At 40.4% G+C, this 24,648-nt stretch overlaps 2 protein-coding genes across 4 annotated transcripts; one reads left to right on the top strand and one right to left on the bottom strand.

Annotated features, from left to right (window-relative positions):
• The first annotated feature begins 4,868 nt into the window (after positions 1–4,868).
• On the top strand, positions 4,869–6,630 carry trir (telomerase RNA component interacting RNase). Its single transcript, XM_003964349.3, has 3 exons — positions 4,869–5,605; positions 5,887–5,958; positions 6,040–6,630. Exons 1-3 carry the CDS (start codon positions 5,324–5,326, stop codon positions 6,145–6,147), a joined length of 462 nt encoding a protein of 153 aa, XP_003964398.1. The 5' UTR covers positions 4,869–5,323; the 3' UTR covers positions 6,148–6,630.
• Positions 6,631–7,931: 1,301 nt separating this feature from the next.
• LOC101074922 (ubinuclein-2-like) lies at positions 7,932–23,216 on the bottom strand. 3 transcript variants are annotated; one of them, XM_029836725.1, is made up of 18 exons: positions 22,536–23,216; positions 21,902–22,030; positions 21,722–21,823; positions 21,338–21,469; positions 19,820–19,926; positions 18,622–18,799; positions 18,307–18,504; positions 18,110–18,180; positions 17,905–18,034; positions 16,296–16,402; positions 13,391–13,501; positions 13,132–13,275; positions 12,809–12,859; positions 12,677–12,719; positions 11,111–12,361; positions 10,582–10,804; positions 8,614–8,682; positions 7,932–8,406 (listed from the first exon to the last, which is right to left on the bottom strand). In XM_029836725.1, exons 1-18 carry the CDS (start codon positions 22,842–22,844, stop codon positions 8,363–8,365), a joined length of 3,399 nt encoding a protein of 1,132 aa, XP_029692585.1. In that variant the 5' UTR covers positions 22,845–23,216; the 3' UTR covers positions 7,932–8,362. The 3 variants fall into 3 exon arrangements, with proteins under 3 accessions (XP_029692585.1, XP_011601921.1, XP_011601922.1); XM_011603619.2 differs by having other exon boundaries at positions 18,307–18,799; XM_011603620.2 differs by lacking the exon at positions 8,614–8,682 and having other exon boundaries at positions 18,307–18,799.
• Positions 23,217–24,648: the final 1,432 nt, after the last annotated feature.

Genomic DNA, 24,648 nt, shown 5'->3' with positions numbered 1-24,648 from the left:
GATCGGTTAAGCGCCCGCATCACTGCTGACGCCGCTCCGATCCGCCTGTCGATCTCCCGTTCCATCCTACCCTCACTCGTGAACAAGATCCCGAGATACTTGACCTCCTCCCCAACTCGGAGAAGGCACTCTACCTTTTTCCGAGCGAGGACCATGGACTCTGACTTGGAGGTGCTGATCCGCATCCCTGTCGCTTCACACTCGGTTGCGAACCGTCCCAGCATTTGTTGGAGGTCCCTGTTCGATGGCGCCAGAAGAACTATGTCATACGCAAAAAGCAGCGACGAGATCTTCTGCCCACCGAACTCGACACCCTCCACTCCCCGGCTGCGCCTAGAAATTCTGTCCATAAAAGTTATGAACAGAACCGGTGACAAAGGGCAGCCCTGGCGGAGTCCAACCCTCACTGGGAATGAGTCCGACTTACAACCATCTATTCGGACCAAACTCCTGCTCCTTTGGTACAGGGACTGGACGGCCCTTATCAAGGGACCTTCCACCCCATACTCCTGAAGCACCCCCCACAGGATCCTGGGGACCCGGTCATAAGCCTTTTCCAAGTCCACAAAACACATGTGGACTGGTTGGGCTCCCAACTCCCCTCAAGCACCCCAGCAAGGGTAAAGAGGTGATCCGTGAACCATCCTCTTATCGTGGTGGAGGAGTTTGCGTACCCTAATGAGCCTGGGAGCTATGCTGTCCGGGGCAGTTTGCCCCTGGTAGGGTCTCCCAAGGCAGATTGGTCCTAGGTGAAGGGTCAGACAAAGAATGGTTCAAGACCCATCATGGAACAACTAAAAGGGAAGCCGCGTACCCAGCCCGGAGGGTTACCGGGGCCCCACCCTGGAGCCAGGCCTGGGGCTGGGCCTCGATGGCGAGCGCCTGGTGGCCGGGCCTACGTCCATGGGGCCCGGCCGGGCCCAGCCCGAACCAGCTATGTGGACACTCCCGTCTCCAGTAGACCCACCACCCGCAGGAGGAGCATGAAGGGTCCGGTGCAGTGTGGATTGCGCGGCGGACCAAGGAGGGGGCCTTGGCGGGCCGATTCTCGGTTATGGAAATTGGCTTTTGGATTATATTTCTTTTCTCTTCAATTTCAATAACAGTTGAATCAGCATTTGCACCACTCACTTTGTATACAAAGCATTTATCACATGGACTTGTTGACAGGATTTATCCAGCCTTCTCTTTGCAAGCCTCAATGTCAGGAAGGAGGAGGCATAAAGGCCTTTCTGCTCGGAAGGCACCTGTCTGCATGTTCCTGTTCAAAAAAATGCAACACAGAGTAGCAGAAGATTGTTCTTTTCAAAAGGTCGCCCAGCATTTTATTGAAGATCAAAAGGAGTCAGGATTACAGCTGCCAATGAGTCAAAAAATTAACGAAGATGCACAGAGGAAAAACCTAGAGGTGAATAAAAACCCAAAAGTCAGTTGACTTTTGTGGACGACGCGGTCAACCTGGCCCTTCACTCCATCTTGCAGCATCTGGACTCCCCGGGAACCTACGCGAGGATCCTGTTCGTGGACTTCAGCTCTGCATTCAACACCATCCGCCCCGCTCTGCTACAGGACAAGCTGCCTCCCTCTGCAGGTGGATCACTCACTCCCTGACGGATCGGAGGCAGTATGTGCGGCTGGGGAAGACTGTCTCGGACTCTGTCACCATCAGCACTGGATCACCCCAGGGCTGTGTACTTTCCCCCCTGCTCTTCTCCCTGTACACAAACTGCTGCACCTCAAGCCACCAATCTGTCAAGCTGATCAAGTTTGCGGATGACACCACCCTCATCGGGCTCATCTCCTGACTGCCTACAGGAGGGAGGTGGCTCGACTGGTGTCCTGGTGCGGACACAATAACCTGCAGCTGAACGCTCAGAAAACAGTGGAGATGATTGTGGACTTCAGGAAAGTCACAGCCCCTTTGCCCCCCCTTGCCCTCATGGACTCCCCCATCACCATCGTGGACTCCTTCCGCTTCCTGGGCACCACCATCACCCGGGACCTTAAGTGGGAGCCAACCATCAGCTCCCTCATCAAGAAGGCCCAGCAAAGGATGTTCTTCCTACGGCAGCTGAGGAAGCTCAAACTGGATGTTGGCGCAGTTTTATACGGCCATCATTGAGTCCATCCTCACCTCCTCCATCACCGTGTGGTATGCTGGTGCCACCACCAGGGACAGTCTGAGGCTGCAGTGCATCGTGCGCGCTGCCGAGAAAGTGATCGGCTGCAGGCTTCCATCCATCCAGGACCTGTATATCTCCAGGACCCGGAGGCGTGCAGGTCGGATCACGGCCGACCCTTCCCACCCTGGTCACGGACTGTTTTCCCCCCTCCCCTCAGGCAGGAGACTACGGTCCATTCGGACCAAAACCTCCCGCTACACGAACAGCTTCTTGCCCTCTGCCATCAGGCTGCTGAACACCAAGTGACTTATCACTTAAGCACCATGTACAGCAGCCAGTCGGACTCACGAACATCACATTACTCCTGCATTGACCTGCACTATTTCTTACAATTTATATATATACTGTATATATGTCTTATTTTATTTATCTTATTCTAACGTTGTCTTTTTTATGTTGAATGTCGCAGTGTCACACCAGGACAAATTCCCAGTTTGTGTAATACTGTGTATTACATGAACAATGGCAATAAACCTGATTCTGATTCTGACTGGAACACAAGTCCCCACTGACCCCGGTCTCTGAGATACCTGAACACTCACCAGGCCACTGTACCTCTCCGGATCTGGGACTACGCTTTATGCCTGCTGAATGCAAACAGCCAGTTTTTTATATTCACTGAGAAATGCACTGTAAGACAAATTTACAACGATCTGTCCATATCGTGTTTTCGGAACAATCTCTGCCTGTTCCAGCATCTTCCAAGGACAGGATGCACCGGAGGCCTAGCAGACAACTTAGGTTTGCCGAATGTACATGTGTCATTTAAAACTCAGTAGATGATGGCTAAATAAGAACATTCCATGTCTAAACCAGGGGTCACCAACCTTTTTGAAACCAAGAGCTACGTCATGGGTACCGAGTCGTGTGAAGGGCTACCGCTTGACACACTCCTCTAAAATAACAAATTGTGTGTGTGTGTGTATCAACAACTTAGAGTGGGTAACAGAAAAGATCAATATTCAACACTTTATTATTATTAATCTCAGCAATTGTTCAGATGATCACTTCTACATTTGATCAGAAAAAAAATGTCGAGTTTTCACCAGACCCTTTCAACCATAAGAAACTAAACCATTTTAACAATTCATAAACCATGTTGAACCATATTTTAAAAAGTTATGCAACATTTAAAAAAAAAAAATTAACTTTCATATTGAATAAATCTTAACTGAACAAATCGACTGCAATTCTGCTCAAAATCTGTTGCTCAAAATTTTATAAACACACTTTTTAGCTCATGGGCCTCCTCTGACTGTAGAATGCTTCCCGGTGGGTAGTTAGCATTAGCATTGTAGCTTTCATGACGCGTAGTGAAGCGTCGCTCCACATTGTGCTGCTTCGCCGTCATCACAGTCACCCCACAAATGCAACATACTCACCTTCCTTTCACAGTAGTAGAAATTACTCTTCCTCCCATTCACTTTGAAAATGATAAATTTACTGTCTTCTTTTTGCCATGTTTTTGGGGTAGAAAATTGCACTCCACTCACCATCTTCACTGCCCGCTAGTTTATTCTCCACAAGTGCAAAGGTTATTTCATGCGCACAATACTGACCTTTGAACTAGGCCAGAGTTCACCTTCATTTTATTTATATTTATATTTATTTTTAAGACATTGTTATTTTGAAATCTATGTAAATGCAGGTGTTTTAAAAAATAGCGGTAGAAAGAAATTTCTGAGACGCACCTCACTTGCAAGTTTTGCTATTTTTAGAACAGGCTTGCGGGCGACTCATGTGGTCTTGCGGGCGACTTGGTGCCCACGGGCACTGTGTTGGTGACCCCTGGTCTAAACTAAGCAAAAACACACCAGTACATGTTGACATGGACCATTGCTGTGATGATTAAAGTTCACTACTTCTGATGAATATATGAGAAGCCATAGCTAAAACATTAATACACACAGAGCTGTTAGCAATTTTAGAGTTGTAACTTTATCATTTAAATTTTTTTTAACCCTTCAGACTCCTACAAAGCCGCAATATCCACATGCACATATATATAAAAAATACTGGACTTTCCATGTTAACCTGCTGAAAATGTTCCAGGTGCATTCAGAGCTGCTGCACAGCAGCTTTTAGTCTGTGCTCTGCAGGAGGAAGACACCATTGAGAAGTTCTTCTCAAAGATGGTAACTTTGGACTATGATTCCAGTTATAGAATCAAGATGCTTCTGGAGAAAGGTGCAGATGGATCTAGGGTTGTATCCATTTTATTTATTATTGAGATTGGGTATGCAGTTGTGTATTTGCGCAATAGTTCTGAGCTATTGTAGGTATATGCAGCTGTGAGGTAAAGTTACAGTCATGCTCAGAGGTTTTTAAAAAAGGGGTTTATATTATATATTATGCTTGGGGATCAAAGGCTCCCTGACTTTGGTTCTTTGAAGATCTCTGGGGGGAAGTAGCATCACTTGACCTCAACTGGTAGCACTTTCATACAGTTGCAATTATTCTTTCAATGTACTTGTTATCTTGGGGCCTGACTTGTTTTGAGAGTAATGAGGTAAATCACAAGGAAAAAATGAAAATTTATTATATGGGAAATATTTCTGTAAAACGTTGTATCTAGGAGAAAGCCTGTCTAAAACTTCATAACGTAATGACAGTTGTCCCAGCTCAGCCCCCGTAGGTAGCAGGAAGAACGTGTCCACAAAAAAGGCGGAGTCTGTCTCAAACCTCGTAGTGTCTCGCGTCCTGCAAATAAAACCAATATGGCCGACAGGAAGTATTGAATAACTACGGCTAACTCAGAACGTTGGTGAATCTTCCGAATTACATAGTCTCTATCGCAGGTGGTCAACGAATTTACGTTTTCTGACTTTACTGCTACAGCCAGTAGTATGAGGATATGATTTATGTCGACTTTGTCCGTCTGAGCATCCTGACGTTTTGTGGATAGGCCACGTTATCAGCCAACGGAACCCATGCATTTGTTTTTGTTGTTAGCGGCTGATAATTGCAGCCTTTTGTTGTTCGAAAAAAGGTGTTTTCTAAATTGAACCGTTTTTGTACCCTGTACAGTTTCAGAAGTGGCCTGGACAGCGGTTCAGTTAAGCAGCAACTGTATAAAAGCAATTCGACTTTAAAATAATCATAGTTTTGTGGAAGACAGGGATTTGACAGTAAAGTCTATTATGGATTCAAAGCGAAAACATGTTAAATCTCAAGCAAGCGGCGAGAGCAGTGGTGACTCTAGCTGCGACAGCCCAACTTCCCTGTGTAGTAACTCTGCGGCGACAAGCCAAACCCCGTTGTCTGGAGGTAACGCTTTCGCCAACGATGGTAGCTTCATGGAGATCTTCAAGAAGAAGATGGAGGAAGAACAGCGGAAAACAGAGATGGGACACAAAGGTGGAGATGGCTCCAGGCACGGACAAACAACCATGACAAAGAAACCACCTCCCGTGACGAATTTTGTAAGGGGTTTTGGCAGTTGTAAAATGAGAATTCGGTAGATTTCATCCTAAACTCACTGCGTTTCTTTAGAAATCCAAAAAAATGTATTCCTATACCATGCACTCGTCTATAAAATGTGATAACAACAAAATTCAGAGTTGGGATGTGTCTCAATGATTGTTGAAAGTGTGGGGCATAAAGCACTTGACTGTAGACCTACTGATGTGATGTAGTCTCCTAAATTGACAGTCCACCTGTCATGGCTCCTATAACGGTTGTAGTCTTCTATCCCTTAACCCAGGTAGGGAAGCGCAGAGGTGGTGTTTTCCTAAAGACTGGAGTGGTTGCGAAGAAGCAGAAAAACATCACAGAAGTCAGTGATGTTTGATTTCATTTTTGCTTTCTTTTGAATTACAGCTCCATTGATTGTGTTTTTGTGTCCTGTCTCCCATAGGTTGAGCCAGACAAGGGTGATGCCTGGTCTAAGTATATGGCCGAGGTCAAAAAGTACAAAGCCCATCAGTGTGGTGACGACGATAAGACAAGGCCGCTGGTCAAGTAGCTTTGAGAAAGTGGAATAAGAACTCTCAGAACCTGGGAGCAGTACTGAGTGTCTTTACCTTTCAGTTCACAGGCATCATTTTGGTCTTGTTTATGTATTAATTTGTACACAGTTATTTTTTTCAATGCATCATTACTAAATGTCATGTCTGGATTAATTTAGGTCTCAATTATGATTATAATACAACAATGTGCCTCATAATGTCTGCTCCTGTTTACTTCTCATACATACCATTTAGCATTATTATAGTTACCCAAACCTGAAAATTATATTGTTCAGAAATTTAATTTAATAGAAAATGTATACAAATGCTTTTGAGGTGTCAATGTCAAATTTAGAATTTGAGCCAACTGAAACATTCAAGAAAACAAAAAAATCTGGTTCACGGAACCTTGAAGCAATTCCATGAGGTCATATTTCTTAAAACCAAATCTTGTAAGCTTTCAAATATCCATAATAAAAATAATTGTGGCTGTGATTTTATTTTCTGAGAATTGTTTCTCAATGTGGAGTCACAACCCCCCCCCCCCCCCCCCCCCCAAAAAAAAACCAAACTACAGCACAAAATAGTGACCCAGCAAATGCTTCATTTCCAAGGGGTTGCTCAAATTCCTGTTGGATAACTAGCACTGGTCTGCTTGTCCATCAGCCAGTGAATGAACATAATTTCATTTTCTCTGAGAACTCAGAAATTACAAAGATTTCACTCAAATCAGTCTGACAACTCTGGTTATGGTTAGTTTGTCATGTGCCTCGGGACACGGTGATCTTATGATATTTTACAAAAAGCACAAAACATCCCCCTTCAATGAAAACTCACCCACCATTGAACCCATTGTACTGTAAATCTATGGACCGCTCAAAACAACCTTGTTGCTGCACAACACAATACTGTGGGTGGATTTAAATAGACAATGTTAAGAGACTAAACACTTGCCTTTCACATCACTCTACAGCCCTCTCAAAATTTTCCACCTGTAAAATGATTCACCTTGCAACAATGACTGTAAATACTGTTCTATGGCAGCTCCACCTATCTCATCGTAATTTTCCAGATTTACTCTCCCAAAACATGGAATTTAAAAAAAATAAATAATCAAAGTCCTGTGCCTGTAGTCTAGCACACATATTTCACAATAAACTTCGTCCAACATTCAGCTGCCAGCATTATTTCCAGAGGTCATTAAACAAAAAAGCATCAGTCCCATCTTCAACACCTTGACTGGCTCCTGGTCTGCACTTTTGAAGATTTAAAAAATCCTGGACTGTCAAATCTGAAAGAGATATTACTAAATATGTAGACACTCTGGTCATCTCTGCTGCCCTTGTTACTACCCAACTCCCCATGGGCCACTACTTTGATCACACTCCCAGGGAATATCTGTACACTGACATTGACTTTAAATCTCAGAACTAACCTGTTCGATCAATCGTATCCCAAATAAATTAGTATGATTCAGTGTGTCTATATTTTGATTTTTATCCAATTTATTATTTTTTCTAAAGCTTCATTGGAATCTCTCTTTCTATTATGCAAGATGTTTTGTAAGGTGCGTGTTAATAGAATGCATTATTGTCATTGAATAATTTGCCTTTTAAATGCATATCCTGCCAATTTTTAAGTACGGATACATTTGATGTTTTTTACTTTTGGAAAAGATCTAGGTGATGACCAAAATTCTATCACATCTAATCTTGACATGCCCCAATTTTTCATCCATTCCCGTGCACAATTACTGAACCAGTTACGTGGGTTGAAATTGGTTAATAGAAATTAATTCTAGTTTAGTTAGTGAAAACAATATTTAATTAAAACTAGTAAATTTGTGATTTCAGCATATCAAGTATAACAAAAATTCAACTAGTAACATTGAGCAATGAGTCATTTAGGGTACAATTCTTACAAGTATCAGTGAAAATTTCAGAAATAAAATGGCACCAAATAAAAAAAATAAATGTGCATTAATGAAGAAGTTTAAAAGGCACACCTTCAATACCACAACTCAAATTCACACACAAACAAATCCCAGATGTTTTTTCTCCTATTCCACAGTGAAATAGGTCTATGTTGTAAACAAGAACAAAGTGGATTAGTCACTTGGTTTATCAATTCCCCAAAGGACAGAATTTAAAAATAACCTTTAAAAAAGTTACATTTCACTACAAAATGTAAAGCTTATCCTACGCTGGCTCTACTCATAGCCTTCCCTCTGTATCATAGAGTCTTCTTTTTGGTATCTCCTCCCTGGTCCTGGATATCTGGACACAAAAACAGCTAATGTAATTAAATCCCTGGCTGATACAGGAACATGCTTCAGCTACACTAAAATTACGATGTCAATGCATGAATACAAACAGAATGTAGCGTGAAAAAGAAAACAACACTGACAAATACCACACCAGGAGAAAAGAAAGGAAATCAATAAAGTTTTGAGGCTGTGATGAGAGTGAAGGATGATGTTTTACCTGAGAAAGGAAGCTGCAAGTGAGGAGGCAGAGAAATCTGAGACCCTGTTTGAAGATTCTTATATAGATCTGCGGAGACAGGACAGAGTGATAAGGAGGACAAATAACAAAATGAGGGAGGTAAAAGATGACAGCCAAACAGTAAATGAGGTTCAGACAGAAGGATGAAGTAGACCTATGCAGTGTCTGAAAGCACACATTTCCTACTCACTATATAGGGAGTTGGTTTGATAAAACTACTTAATGGACTCACTGGTAAGGTCATTTGTTTGTTAATGTATCATAATGTCATTAATATTTAATGTAATCCTTAATAAATAATCAGTGTCATGTCTAGCTTCTTCCCTGCTACTGCAAAAGATGACCGGCTATATTGCTTGGTTAGGGAGCATCAGGCGTCTACCACTTTTCCCAATGAATTGTAGGAAAAGTTGAGTGCACTATATAGGATACAACGATTCCCATTTAACATTCGGGCAACCCTACAAAATGGTGTACAATTAATTATAGAGTGCACTATTTTGGAAATAGGCAGTAGTTTCCGACACAGAGCAAGTGGCATATAAAGAAAGTAAGCACCACAGGACTACAAAAATTGTTAAAGTTGCAGAATCTTTAAAAAAAACAACTATCATCTCTATAATATTAGACTCATATGACAACATGAAACACTAATAACTATAAACAACTGATTATCAGACTTGATTCCAGTTTCTCAAAAATTATGAATACCAATGTTTACATTCTTAAAAAAAAAAAATCAATATTAACTATATAAAAGGGAGTTTGGGCTATTGTGAAATAAGAGAAAAATCTATTCATCATCCATCTTCTGGTGGCTTCTCCTCAATTGCATTGTAAAATAATAATTAAATTCTAATGTTTTACACTAATAATTTCCCAAGAAACATTTTCTAACAATTATGAGCCATGCACATAGATTTTTTTCCCATTTTAATACATCTATTCTTAATGAGCTGCTTCACTCCCAGGTTTCTAATGCTGTCATGGGTGTCAAGGATAGTGTTGTTGCAGGTGCTGAGATCCTTAATTGGTACATGCCACGAAGTGGTACATATTGATCTCAAAGTGTCATCCCTCATTATTTTAGCAGTACGTACCTGCTTGTGACTCACATGTCTGTATTTTTAAGCAATAAATACCACTCAGTTACATCATATAATGATGTTGTGTTGTAAGTTAACGTGTTAGTTTTTTGGTGTAAGTCTGGATATATTTGTCTTCCAATAGGGGGCAGCATTTGGTCACTTGGTTTAAGTCTCAACTATGGTGAGGCTGTTAAAAGACTGATTTTTTTTATTACTGGTAATTAATTTTTAATTAGGCCCTATGACTATTTTAGCAGTAAATACCACTATTCCAGGTTTGTAGCATTACAATAGACAAGGCATACCTGTCTCAATTATAAAGTCTAAAATTACCATGAAATACACTTGCTGCTAAAATAAGTAGACATAAGACATTGAGAATGGAATATACCATTATTTTAGTGGTGTACCACTCAGACAAGCCATACCAAAATAACTGATCACAATATAAAATCCAAAATGTCCATGAAATATCCTTGACAATGTCCCTGAAAGTAGAGACATGCAGTTTGTGAGGACAAGACAGGTACATACTGCTAACTTGAGGGACTTTTTTTGAGACAGTACATACAACCAATTTAGCAGCACACCAGCTATTGGTAGTACAAAAGTACCACTTTTGAGTATTTTGTGGACTTATGGGGAACTTTTTACATACAGTGTAACCTTCAAATAGCTCGCAAATAAAGGTATTAAATTGATGTAGTTGGGGGGGGGGGAATAAAATCGAATTCAAACGTAATACTCCTAATTAGGTGCCGTCTTTTTTTGTTTGAATTTAAATGTGTTATGTTTGAATGTGATTTTGTTTTTTCCTTAGTACAAACCCAATGTATTTCTGGCCTCTAATATCACTCACTCTGAGTCAAGATGGAAAACGGTGAATTGGTACTGGTTGCAGAGCTGCTAGCCACTGTGGTAGAGCCCGTAGCACCCAAGGAAGGCAGGTTCAATAGTTGAGGGTACTGGAAGGACAAGGACACTGGTACCAGACCGACGCCAGGCAAATGTCCAGGTATCTCAAAGCCCAGTGGAACAGATGTGGCAGAACCAGGCACACTTCCACCCCTGTCTGTTGAAACCTTAAGTAGAGTGTTTATCAGTCACCCTGTTAATGTAGTTGAATATAAAGAACAGTGCCTGTTTTAAATACAACCTTAGCATTAATAAGTATAAAAGTCAAACTCCATTTCATTTAACTTAGTTTAAAGTTATCTTATAACAAATCAAGTGTAATGTATTTATTTTATGTATATTAAATAATTCAATACAATTATTAAATTGAAAATTATATATACTTTTACCAAGATGTCTTACACCAACCTATTACTGAATTACTTTACATTAATTGTAACATCATTCAAATTACTCACTACTTTAATACGAACCTGTGACAATTGAGAAGATACTGCCGAAGATGGCATTGATGCCACTGGCTTTTTCCCCTGAGTTGCTCCACTCCCAGGCTTTTGAGGCTGTCCTGGGTTTGAAGAGGCCAATGTGGGAGAGGAACTGGGACCTGAATGCTTGCTTAGGGTTAAGGTTTTCATAAGGCTAGTGTTAATGCTACTGTTTTGGTTAGAGGGCTTTTGACCAGCTAAAGTGGTGTAGCTGCCTTGTCCCAGCTTTGTCGCTCCTCCTTGTGTACCTGAGAAGGGTGAGTGGAACCCTGTTGGGTTTTTTGTGGAGTACTGGTGGACAGAGGTGGTCACCTGAGACCTGGGACTTTGCGAGACAGAGGGTGACACGGAGGTGGAGATACTGACAGTGGGATTGGTTGCACGTGGCGTGAGCTTGACTATTGGCTGGATGCTGCTGTGGGAGGACTTGGTGAGGGTGACTTGCATGGGGGTGATAAAGTTAGACTGCGGATGAATTTCGGTTATCTTCTGTGAGACAGGGGATGATTTATTCTGTGATATCTGGCTAAAGCATTGTGCCTGAAAGGTTTTTGGTGTCATTTGCGAGGATGGGAGGGTGTGAGGACGAGATTGGAGTGATGTGATGATCAGTGTTTTGGTGTTGGCCTTGTTATTATTGTAGCCTTTTCCGAAGCTTGATATGGGAGAGCACAGTCCCATTTTTGTTCCTGGTGGAATGAGTGGTGATGCTGTGGGTGGTGGCCGTGGTTTGGATGGCAAAGATGTGGCAGGTAGGTTGGCTTTAGTCACACCTAAATTTCTCTGAGTGTTCAACACAGAGTTTTTATTTATTGCCTGCAACGAACCTTTTATAGCCCCCAATCTTTCCACCCTCAGCGGCTGCAGAAGGGAGGACACCATGGAAGGTCGAGACAGAGTAGAAGTGGAAGACACAGAGGTAGAGCCTGAGACTGGATGAGGTATAGCAGAACTGGAAGCACTAACAGCGTTCTTCTGTTGGAGGATTGGTGAGGCATGGAGAGCAGAGGGATTGATAACAGTTTTGGGTTCTTCTGGGGAGACAGGGCTATCCCCGTGAGCAAGGCCTTTGGCAGTATTGCCCAGGATGGCCAGGGCCTGAGAGATAGAATCCAGAGATGTAGCCACAAGCTCTTCTTTGAGGGAATCAAGACATTTGGGTTCAGATGGAGACCGTGGTGGTAGTATGACAGCTTGAGGTAGGGGGGATGGTGCAGACCTCTGAACCCAATGTGACTCCTAAAAGTTCAGATTTAAACAAAACAATTACATAGAATATGATCATGCCCATTTGTGTTTCTTGCCAACTTCAATGAATTTTAAGATCATCGAAAAATTATCCAAATAAAAAAATGTGCAGAATGTAATCTGTCATTGTCTTGATGAGTTACTAAAATATTATCTACTTTGTAATGTAGTACAGTACCACCAGTGAGTAAAATTTTGTGTGCATGCTAGAGTGAACCCTGCAGAGCACATCTTTTCGAACTCTGTAGATATGGCATATGTGATTCCCCCCCCCCCAAAAAAAAACCAAATAATTTTTTTTTTTACCTTGGATTTTGTCTTAGCAGTAGGGACAATTTTCTTCTTTACTCTGAAACAGATGAAAAAATATGTAAGAACAACGTGACTAGATTTGAAATAAGAAATAAAAATCAAAACAGAGACCATATCATCACTCACATGTAGCCTGTAAGGTGACCATGAGCCGTGATGCTTTCTTTAAACAACATTCTGTGAATAGACATTAGACGCATTAGAACAATGGTGTTCATGTTAAGAACATTGATAAATTAATTTAAATAAACCCAATACAAAAGTTTTGTTTTTAGAACACAAGTAACAAGATATATGTGCAATACTGTAACATCTGAGAGTGAGATTACAGACAATGAGATTAAGAGTTAATTTTAGAGTCAGATTAAAAATACTCATATTGCAATATCTAATTATACTCATAGTTCTGTCTACTGAATAGAATCAGGCAGCATTATATAGACACTCACCTGGCTTGCATCCAGCCTTTAGGCCACAGAGGTTTAACTTCTGTTTCCATAAAAGCTTTGAGGTAGTCTTCCACAGATTGAGATTTCTTGCTCTCCAGCTCATAGAATCCCAGCTTCACCCGCACCAAATTACATAACAATGATCTAAAAAAAAAAAAAATCCATAGTAGTAAATATTCCACTAAGGTGATACAAATTTTGATTAAAATAAATACCTCATGTGGTAAAACAAACACGTTCCATTATATGTGGAACTGACCTAAGCTTTTCATCCCAAGCAAACTTCTTCCGGGGGCCAATCATCCTCTTCCCAGGTTTCTCTTCATCATCATCCTCAGAACCATTCCTCTCTCCCTCCCCTGACTGCTGCCTGCAGATGTCACAGATGTACAGTGCAATCAGAAAGTTTTCAAATCATTTCACGTTCTTCAGGCCTTATGTTCTAGCCTTAAGCTAAAAAACAAAATGGTCATTGGGGATTCTACTAGAGTAACAATTCATTTTAACATTTCAATGTATTTGTATCACAGCTTGTGGTTGCAGATACAATTCAAGGACTATCTTGGTTTATTTACAACAATCTGATAGTGAAAATGATTCAGTAATGTTTTAGCCAAAAATGTAACCATACATAATTACCCTGTTGTTATGTAATCAGGTTAAAAATTTATGGACATAAGCATATAAACCATTAGAAGCAAATATACACTGCTCAAAAAACACTTCAATAACACATCAGATCTAAATGATCTTGAATATCTTTCCTGATAAAAAGTAGGTGATGTATTAGTAACAAAATGATGCCACATAATTCGATAGAAATGAAAATGATCACCCTATAGAGGGGGGAAAGACACCCCCAAAATGAAAGTGAAAAAATGATGCAGCAGACTGGCTCATTTTGCCAAAATGTCATTGTAGCAACTCAAAATGATTCTCAGTAGTTTGTGTGGCCCCCACGTGCTTGTGTGCATGCCTGACAATGTCGGGGCATGCTCCTAAAGAGACAACAAATGGTGTCCTGGGGAATTTCCTCCCAGATCTGGACCAGGGCATCACTGAGCTCCTGGACAGTCTGAGGATCAACCTGGCGGCGCCAGATGGACCTAAACATAATGTCCCATAATGTCTTTTGGGTTTAGGTCAGGTGAACGTGGGGGCCAGTCAATGGTATCAATTCCTTCATCCTCCAGGAACTGCCTGCATACTCTAGCTACATGAGGTCGGGCATTGTCGTGGACCAGGAGGAACCCAGGTCCCACTGCACCAGCGTAGGTTCTGACAATGGGTCCATGGATTTCATCCCGATACCTAATAGCAGTCAGGGTGCCATTATCTAAACTGTAGAGGTTTGTGCCTCCTTCCAGGGATATGCCTCCCCAGACCATCACTGACCCACCACCAAGCTGGTCATGCTATTGATGTTGCAGGTAGCATAACGTTCTCCATGGCATCTCCAGACCCTTTCACATCTGTCGCATGTGCTCAGGTTGAACCTGCTCTCAGCGGTGAAGAGCACAGGGCACCAGTGGCGTAGTTGCCAATTCTGGTTGTCTGTGGCAAATGCCAATCGATCTCTACGGTGCCGGGCAGTGAGCACAGGGCCCACTACAGGACGTTGGGCCCTCAGGCCACCCTTATGGAGCCTGTTTCTGATTGGCCAGAAACATTCACACCAGTGGCCTGCTGGAGGTCATTTTGTAGAGCTCTGGCAGTGCTCACCCTGTGCCTCCTTGCACAAAGGAGCAGATACCGATTTAAGGACCTTCTACGGCCCTGTCCAGCTCTCCTGGAGTAACTACCTGTCTCCTGGAATCTCCTCCATGCTCTTGAGACTGTGCTGGAAGACACAGCAAACTTTCTTGCAACGGCACATATTGATGTGCCATCCTGCAGGAGTTGGACTACTTGTGCAACCTCTGTAGCATCCAGGTACCGCACCATGCTATCAACAGAGATGTTGATCCAAGCCAAATTAATAACTACAGTAGTAGGAAGTCAGTCAGTCAGTAAAAAGTCAGCCAAAAGAGATGAGGAGGGAAAAAAGTAACTTGGAAAGCCCTTCCTGTTTTGGGGACCGTCTCATTGTTGCCCCTCTGATGCTCCTGTTGTTGATTTCAAACAACAAAGCAGCAGAAACTGATTAACAACCCCCTCTGCTATTTAACTGACCAGATCAATATCCCAGAGGTTTGACTGATAGGTTGCTATACTCTGATTAAAAAGTGTTCCTCTAATTTTTTTGAGCAGTGTATAATCCTTTTATTTGAATGTAGGGTAACCTTTTGTTTTCAGGGAGGTAACCATTTCTTTCAATATAAAAAGAGTACAGTAAGTGTAGCCATCATTTGTTCAGGTTGAATTCACAGTAAGTTTACTTGCCACTTCTGCTGTTGTTTACAACATAAAAAGTCAACAGCAATAAAGGGCATCTGACTTCTATTTAGGGTAAGTGGTAGTGGTTGTACCTGCTGCTACTACTCTCTCTTTAATAAACAGGCTGTTGTGTTTCCACACAACAGCCAGAAATGGTGGCATGATTTTTTCTTGCTCGCAATCTCATGCTGCGTTTTATTGTCGTTCTGAGATTTGGTGCTGCTGGTGGTGCATGTCAGTGACACCATTGATAGGCAGACTGAATCAAGTATTGTTTAATGTATCTTTATCATTAAAAGTGCTAAAAAAAACAACAAAGAAAACCCTCCCACATGCTCATTAAGTTTGCTTAAATCATTTCTTTATCATTTCGATTGTTTTTTTAAATACTATATGTCACCTGGAAGGCCAAATTGCTGAGCGCAGATTTAAGTCGTTGCAAAGTAGGAATATTCTTTGATTCATTGGTGAAGAAAACGTTACACCACAAGAGTATTTTTGCAAATATATTTAAAATTAAAAGTTAAAATATTGCAAGGCTCACAGACCTCTGTTGTCAGAGCAGAGCAGATTTCAAAATTTCTTAAATTTAGCTTTCTTTTTTTATTAGGGGTATTATGTGTGCACTGATATGAGGACAATACTTTCATTTTTTAATATAATGCTGCATCATAACTAAATGCTAAAAAATGATGAGGTCCAAAAGTTTCTGGCCTGCACAATATGTGAAATGATGATGGTAAAAATGTTTGCAGAATATGGAAACATTTGATTTTCACTTTCCTTACTTTGCCACTTTAGCAATACAGTCCATGTTGTATCGTGCCATCTGCTCTGGCATCACACTACATACTGCCAGCTTCAGCTTTAGTAGAGGCGTTCGAAGGCGATCATCCTGGAAGAGAAGTTATAAATGCATGAACGTATGCATCCAGATTAAATAAAGAACCAGACATCAAATTTACAGACCTTTTCTATTAGTACTTACCTCCAGATTAACAATGGCTAATATAAACATTATAGGCTCCTCAAATATTATATTATGAATTTCCCATATTATTAATGATCCATCATATTATTTAATCAAGGTTGATGAATGAATATATACATTTCAAAATGCAGTAATGGATATAGCATCATCATCTGGCAAAATTAAATGGCATGTTCTGCATTCTGACAGCTTACTCTGAATGTGTTGAGCACATTCACCTTAAACCTGATGAGAAAATATACGAGACATTGATGATGATTAGTGGAGAAAATTACAACTTAACGTGTGGGGGGGGGGGGGGGGGGGGGGGGCGAACATCAACATCTCACCATGAATGGAAAAGTTGTTGTAACTTGGTAAAATGTCTTCCAATCTTTGTTTGTCCAGAATCCCATCCCGAACATATATGATTTTCAAAGTTTCCTTCTGTTATAGCGCCACCTGGATACATTTAACGAAGCAGATCCTGGACTACATTTAACCTATGTTTGTGAAACTTGGTACACATGTGCAATACCCCAAGACCTACAAAAAAAAGTCTACTGCTACTAACGTGCATCTCAAAATGGCTCTAAAATTAAGTAGGCCCAAAGCCTATATTTAACTGAGATTGTGAAATTTGGTACACATCCGTAGCAGAAAACCTACAAAAAATTATCTTGGACCATATCCTAAATCCAATAGGAAATCAAACATCAAACCGGAAGTCATACATCAAACAGGAAGTGGCTGTAACTCATACAGAGTCAAGTAATGCTCACATGTATGATTATTGTCTTAGTCTAAACATATATACAAATATGCAGCAATATTCAATTACACTCTCAAAATTTCGGCTGTAATTTTTTTGTAACACTCCAGAATTTACTGCACCACAAAAAAATGTTTGATGTACTGAATTTACTTGTGTTCTCAATGTTATTGGTGGTTAGGAAATCACAAACATCTATTTTTAGCATGGAGTAAAAATCAGTAAGGACCGGATTCAAATATTTACTTACAATTGCTTATTTTACCTAATGGTCAATATTTGCTGTTTTCAAATTAATTATTGTGGAACATGGTCCCAGGACAAAGACTTTGTCATGTCTACTCGCTGGCTTAAATAGGATTACCACACAAAGTCTGTTAGTCGACAGTGAATTGACATGTAAAAGATATGACTTCAAATGCATTATCTGCTCATCCAGACGAGTCATTATTATAGGCATTTGCTGTGACAGATCCTAACTTCATTACATAATAGGAAGTGCAGTGCAGGGGGTTGAACATCACACCCATTTTACCACCTTTGCTTTTAATTATTTTCTACTGATATTAGAAATAAATATAATAATATAATACATTTTTTCTCCAGTGTTGTAGCAAAATCAGACATTTCAGTGTCGCAACAACATTTTAGTCACCTGAATGTTGAGGCTGAGCTTCTTAAGGCGTTTGAGCAAAGCTTCTTTGTTGCAGGGCACAAAGGCCTCCATGTGAGAGTAGACCACTGAACGCACCTCTGCAGGCTGTTCCTGAACCTGCAACTCAATGCTACAGTGCAGAGTTAAAAATATGGACCTCGCTTAATATTGCTTTCAAAGTCATGAAGATCTTAAAGTGTCTCACTCAAGCAGAATGTTGTTCATGTCCAATGTGAAAAACTTCTTCCTGCCCTCTTCATCAAATTGACGGGAGGCCTGTACAGAAATTTTAAATAAGTCACGTTTTACACCTATTTTAGCACTGTCAACATGTTTACATGCAAATCAAGATTGCAGAAAAAACTGATGTGAGAAAGGAATGTGTTAGAAAAATAGCCATACCGCCCTTAAGTCATCGATACGCTTTATCAGAGGTCCTGGGAGACCAGTAGGGAGAAGAGGTGGTGTCACCATGTTTCCTTGTGATACCCTGCTACTTCCTGTTTTTGTTCCCATCCCAAATGAGTAATTTTCTGCATGAACTGGACTGGGGGGCTGGGGAGAGTCCAACATCTCAAAGTCTAGGTCATCCATTATGTCCTGCAGCAAATCATTATTTGAAGATCCAAGAAGGGACATCATTGCTGGGTCAGCTGTCAAATCAATAATGTTGCAGTTGTTGCTGGAAGAAGCCTTATGGTGGGAAACCTCAATCACATTTGTATTGGGTGTTCTGGTGGCAGGACGTGGCAGACCAACTTCAACCAGGTTCTTCTTGCGTGTCTCCTCCTTCTCCCGTGTAAACCGACGCAGCATGTTAGCAAGGTGGATGGAATCCTTCATCAACTTCTTCCTCTTCTTTTTCTCTGGCCGGTGAAGATTTAGTGCTGAATGTCTACCCAGATGGCAAAAGAAGTACGAAAGGAAACAATTTTATATACTTGTGATATTCAGTTTTCTTGTAAATGTAAATAATGATGGTTGCCCAATATAAAAATGTATTCAACATTTACTCATCACAAAGTTTATATGTGAAGTTGGATTTTGAAAGGGAAAATAAATCTGTTGCTAAATTCAATGGACTGCAGACTTGGGCAAACTTCATATCAAAAACACTTAGATAATCTTTAAATTTCAGAGAATTGTTCAATTAAACCTTTTTTTTTTAACAACTCTTCCATAACCATCACCCAATAAATGTCTACGAATAGATATGATTCCTGACAGAACTGCTTTAATAGAGTCAGCTGTGAAGGCAAAAATGTATAAGTATTTTGAGCTGGGTTGAGGTGTGGTACCATTGCAGTACCTTCATTTCCTCCTCTCAAAAGATGTCTCATTTTTAATTTTTGTTCATCTTCATGACCACTTTATCAATTTCAGGGTCTCAGGGATGATGCACTATGGGTGAAGGCAGGGTCCAACCCTGAATGAGTTGCCAGTTCATTGCAGGGTCCTATGTGAGCATCGGTATCTTTCTCCAGGGTACCTTGAGAGTGCTCTGATGGTGTTTTGGTGTGTTAAGTTTTGTTAATGCCATCAAATATTGCTCTTTCCTCATAAAATTCCCTCATATTTTCCCTGGAACATCAACCAAGATAGCACTCTTTTTAGTGCAACTCATTCCTCTCGTGGAGTCACCAATTAGACACTAATGTAAAGGTGCTATTAGTGACACAATCAGTATCCTCTTTCATATATAGTCTGTTTTGCAAGGTTATAGGTTTAAACCCACATCATTTCACTTGAAGGCAAGAGTGTACACTTGCACTCCAAGTATGAGCCAAGTATGATTAGACCGTCTTGTTACCGCCCCACACACACAAAAAAGGGGAGCTACCCCAATACCACCCTTCTGATACTGTAATCTAATGCCATAAAGTGAATTCATAAAAGGGAAAAGTTAAATGCTCACCCAGGCTTTGATAATTTATTCTTTCTGGGTTTCTTGTCCTCCAGAATACCACCATCTTGTTTTTTCCGAAGCTTCTTTAGCACCCGCTCTTCACAGTCTTTTATTCCCTAAACAGATTTAAAAGATGTAAACTCTGAAATAATTGTTCCAATTTTTAGCACTTGGCCTTTTGACATTTCAATATTCATTTTTAAAAAAAACAACAATGAAGTTTTTTTTTTTAAACAATAAAATAAAAACATTTACCTTTAACAACCACTTAAGAAATTACAGAGACTGAGGAAAAGGCCACATTTTGGAGGGACTGGCAAGAAAATGGCCACCTGACTTCAAGCTGTTTCATCACCAGGTGAGGAATTCTTAACATTTGTAATTGAATAAAAAAAAGCATATTCTTCAATGGGCAATTCAGTCCTCTAATCTCAACCCAACAGAGCAGACTTCTGAGCTACTGATAACAAAAATGAAGATTAAAAATCCTAAACCAAGCAGCAAATAAAGGTAGAGTTCATTTACAGTTATGTTAGTTGGGTGATTTTCTAGATAAAATCATTGTCATATTAAAACTGTAAATGTCACAATTTTGTGAAGCATCTGATATTAAAACAATTGTACAGTTCAATCACATCACGAGAGTTGATCATAGTTGATAAGGAGTTATGTTATGTTATGTAGTACCGTAATTTCCGGACTATAAGCCGCTACTTTTTTCCTACACTTTAAACACTGCAGCTTATTCTACGGTGCGGCTTATTTATGTTTTTTTTCGTGGCGCACTATCACAACTATTGTGAATCAGTCATTTTTACTAACCCTCATCAACGTGGAAAATACTAGAAGAAAAGCACATGATGTGGCTTTTAAGTTAAAAGCGATCACTCTGGCGGTTGGCGAAGGAAATCGCACTGCCACGCGTAATCTTGGCATACATTACGGTAATCAATGGCAAGAAGGTGGAGACGCCTGATCGATCAGAAGAACTGATCGAAAGCAAAAAGACGACAAAAGCTTTTAGACGTAAACATCGCAGGTGGCCCAAGCATGACAACTTTCTGGAAGACTGGGTCAACACACAGAGAGCAGGCGGCCGCAGTGTTTCCGCTGTACAAATCAGACGGAAGGCAAAAGCAATCGCCACCGCGATGAAAATAGAAGATTTTAGAGGTGGGCCATCGGGGAGTTTTAGATTGTTAATTGTTTGAGTAAAAAAGCATAAACAAAGTAATTTGTGTGGAGCTGATACAAACCTATATTTCAAGGTAGCTGCATTACAGACACCGCATTTACCGGTACAATATATTTATGTTGCTAAGCGGATTAAATTAAATGAAAAGTTAAAAATGTTTTCGATCTAATTTTTCATATTACTACGTGGGATACCTGCGGCTTAAAATCTGGTGCGGCTTGTATAAGTACAAAATTGATTTTCTTTCTAAAATTAGATTATGCGACTTTTAATCAGGTGCGCTCTGTAGTCTGGAAATTACGATAATTGGTATAGTTTTGAGGCACGCTTACCTTGAAATGACAAGCATTTATGCCTGTATTTTCTCCCTCGGAGTCTGATGCTGCTCTGAACTGTAGAGTTCCTGTGTTGATATAGAAGCCTCCATATTTTGTGTTTAGAGAGGCCGGTACCAACTCATCATACTGAGGCCAAAAGAAAGGTGTTATTACTGTTAGATTTCCTCCAGAGCTTGAATGATGCAATAACCTTGAACCACTGCTTAGATCTTAGCTATTTTCTAATGCTATATCACTCTGACTATTCTACATCGTACTGAACTGTATGTGCAATTCATTTAGTTAAAAATTTACTTTACTTAAAAATGTCTGACTTATTTTTTAAAAGTTGCAGAAATTACTAGAAAAAAAACAAACAAAGCAAGAACATAAACCTACCGCCTCTGAATTGTCAATGAAAGGATCACTCTCATCATAGCCATAGCCAATGTCAATTAGATCCTGTATTCTGTCCCCTTTTTTCTTCTTTGTTCCACCATCCTGCAGAAGGAACACAAAAAAGCATACATTTCTATAACCAATGAAGATGAAAATTTAAGTTGAGACTTTAACACTCACAAATTTGTTCTCGAAGTTCCTGGCCATTTTCTCTATCTCACACCTCTCTCTGTCTTCATCAGCCAATGGGTCACTCGGGTCAAGAAGGGGGGCAAGTCCAATTGGGACCTTTGAACCTGCAAGCTTTACCTGATAAAAATTGTCATCGAAGCATTAATGAGACAAAAATATTCCAAAGGTTATAGAGGCCAATAACCTAACAACATTCCAAACATTTGTTGTACAGTGAGGCATTGTCATCTAATTAAATTTTGCTTAAACCTTTAACCTTGTTAAATCACTAAACTAAAATTTAAGCATCTAAACGCTAATAAGGTTCAATCCCCCTTTACACATCAGTTGGTAATTAACGCTAGAATAATTTTATTTAAACGCAATTTACAACAAATAAAAATCAGACCAAAGCGTTTCAAAACGCACAACGCAATCCAAATATGGAAATTGGCGCAATGACTACATTTAAAAATCCAAATCGTATCAACATATATATACCTATAGTATTAAGCGATAATGAAGCATTATATGGGCGTGGGACCGTCCATTGTATCAGTTAAAAAAACAACAACCAAACAAACAATAAATTGAACATTAAAGTTTGTGCCACTGCCCTTAAGAAATGACCCCCTCTTCTAACCTGAACAAAAGTTGAGTGGACCAGGTCGCGGTAGTTGAATTCAGATGACGCGCGTTCGTTCGGCTCCGAAAGTGGAAGGATAAGACGGACTGTTGGTTTCGGCTTGTCCATTTCAGTCTCATCCCTTTTAATGTTTCCGAACAAACCTCCGCCGCCACCTGCCGAGCCAAGCACCGCGCCTCCAACTATCCCAAAACTAATGTCAATGGCCTCATCTTCGTGGCGGCGCTTCTTAGTTAAGTCCTGGATAAGCGACGAATTGTTAAAAGATGAAATGGTGACGAACGGCACTTTCCGTGGCTCTGCCATTTGATGTTGGCCGTCCAACAACTTCTGAATGGTTGTGCAATATGATTGTTACACTCCCGTTTGGACAGTCAAACCTGGGGATAATCGGCAACTAGAGCTAGCAATTGCGTTAGCCTGCAGTCTTAGAATGGACCTGCGAACTTAAATACTATTTGCTCTCAACTCGAATGAGATAAAATCCATAACGCCGATCCAGTCACCGCCAATCCTGTCATAAAAAGGGCTTAGATTGTGGCCACTCAGTTTCAAATGCTTCCATGAAAACTGACGGTAAGCTTTGCAAAGAAGACTGCAGCCATTTTGGCCATTATTGTCATTCTTGAGTTGCTGCCTGGGTGTGCGCTCGAAAAGAAAGCGGAAGACAAGAAAAGTAACGGAAACCGGATTTGACCAACGGAAGAGCTGAAACACGCCCACAAAACCATATTGCGCGAATGCGAATGTGTTTCCATGTATGGAAACTAATCTGCCCTATAATGCAAATCAAAATGTGTTAACATAAAGTTCTATCCATTTTGGTTATAGCTGCATTATTTACTCATAAATAAAATAGAAAATTGACTGTCCTAACTGCATTTTTCATTTTCTTCTTTAGGGTGCACAATTTACAACACGTTTAAAAGGAAAAATAGAGGACATTCCTATTTCCCTTTCGTACTCGCTCGACAAAATCTGTTCCAATTTGATCCTTCACGGAAATACAATTTGTACTGCGCATGTGCGAAACTGGCGGCCTCTCGCAATTTTTTGCGATATGATTTGAAAGACTATATTTAGACAGTGGAATTGGGCAGAGATGACAATATTCTCCTCTATTTATTTTAGTTCCCAAGGATAAAATTATGTGAATAATTTATGAGTGACCAAAAGAAAAGGCTAAAACAAAGAAATTAAATCTGTACTCAGCTTCTGGTTGAGATATGTCCATTTTGGATGCAGTTTGATTACCAAATCTAGATTTACGTGTACATTAAAAATAAAACATCTATGAAAAGATTATACTAAAGAAAATATAGTTGGGATGAGAGCTGCATAGATTACTCTAGCCATATCACCAAAAACACACTAAAGAAACACTTAAAAATCTTGAATGACATCTCTTTCTAATGATGTTTTAAGACAAAGTTGCAACAAACAAAAAAATAAAACCTCAACTGTCTTTTATGATTCGAATATTGAGAAGGTGACCAAGTTCCGGTCACCACCAAGTCAATATTCTGTTTGACTCGGATAACTGAGAACGTCAAGGGGGAGTTGTTGCTGTTGCTAGCGTTGTAATCACCCTCGTGTCACTTCATCCTGTACGTTGAATTTAACTTATTTGATTCAGTAAACGCAGTGCAAGCTCCTGGGCATTTATTTTCATGTCACTTCACGTCACTTATTTTCGTGTCACTACACCCTGTACGTTGAATTTAACTTATTTGATTCGGTAAACACAATGCAAGCTCCTGGACTTTTATTTTCATACCTCCAGTGTACGTTTGCATATTAGCTAACTATTTAGTTTCCCCTGAGAGATTTAGAGTATACATGGTTTGAAGCTAAATGTGACAAAACATTGATTTATTTTTTTTAATGCATGAGCTGCTTTACAAATGGCACCCCACAATACTGAGCACCATGCTTTTTTTAAAAATGTGGGAGCAATACAATTTCCCACTGAAGGACTGAGACCAGGTTAGTTAGGGCAACTTTGTTGACATTGGTATCTGTGAGGGCAGAGTATGCAGGCAAGCTCTCAAGTCTCGAGTGCTCAAGTCTGTAACAGACATCCGAGACAGAAAATGCATACTCCACATGG

Source organism: Takifugu rubripes, chromosome 5, assembly GCF_901000725.2.
Source record: "Takifugu rubripes chromosome 5, fTakRub1.2, whole genome shotgun sequence".
Lineage (NCBI taxonomy): Eukaryota > Metazoa > Chordata > Actinopteri > Tetraodontiformes > Tetraodontidae > Takifugu > Takifugu rubripes.
Note: the sequence above shows the minus strand (reverse complement) of the source record. Positions and strands in the feature narration are given on the sequence as shown.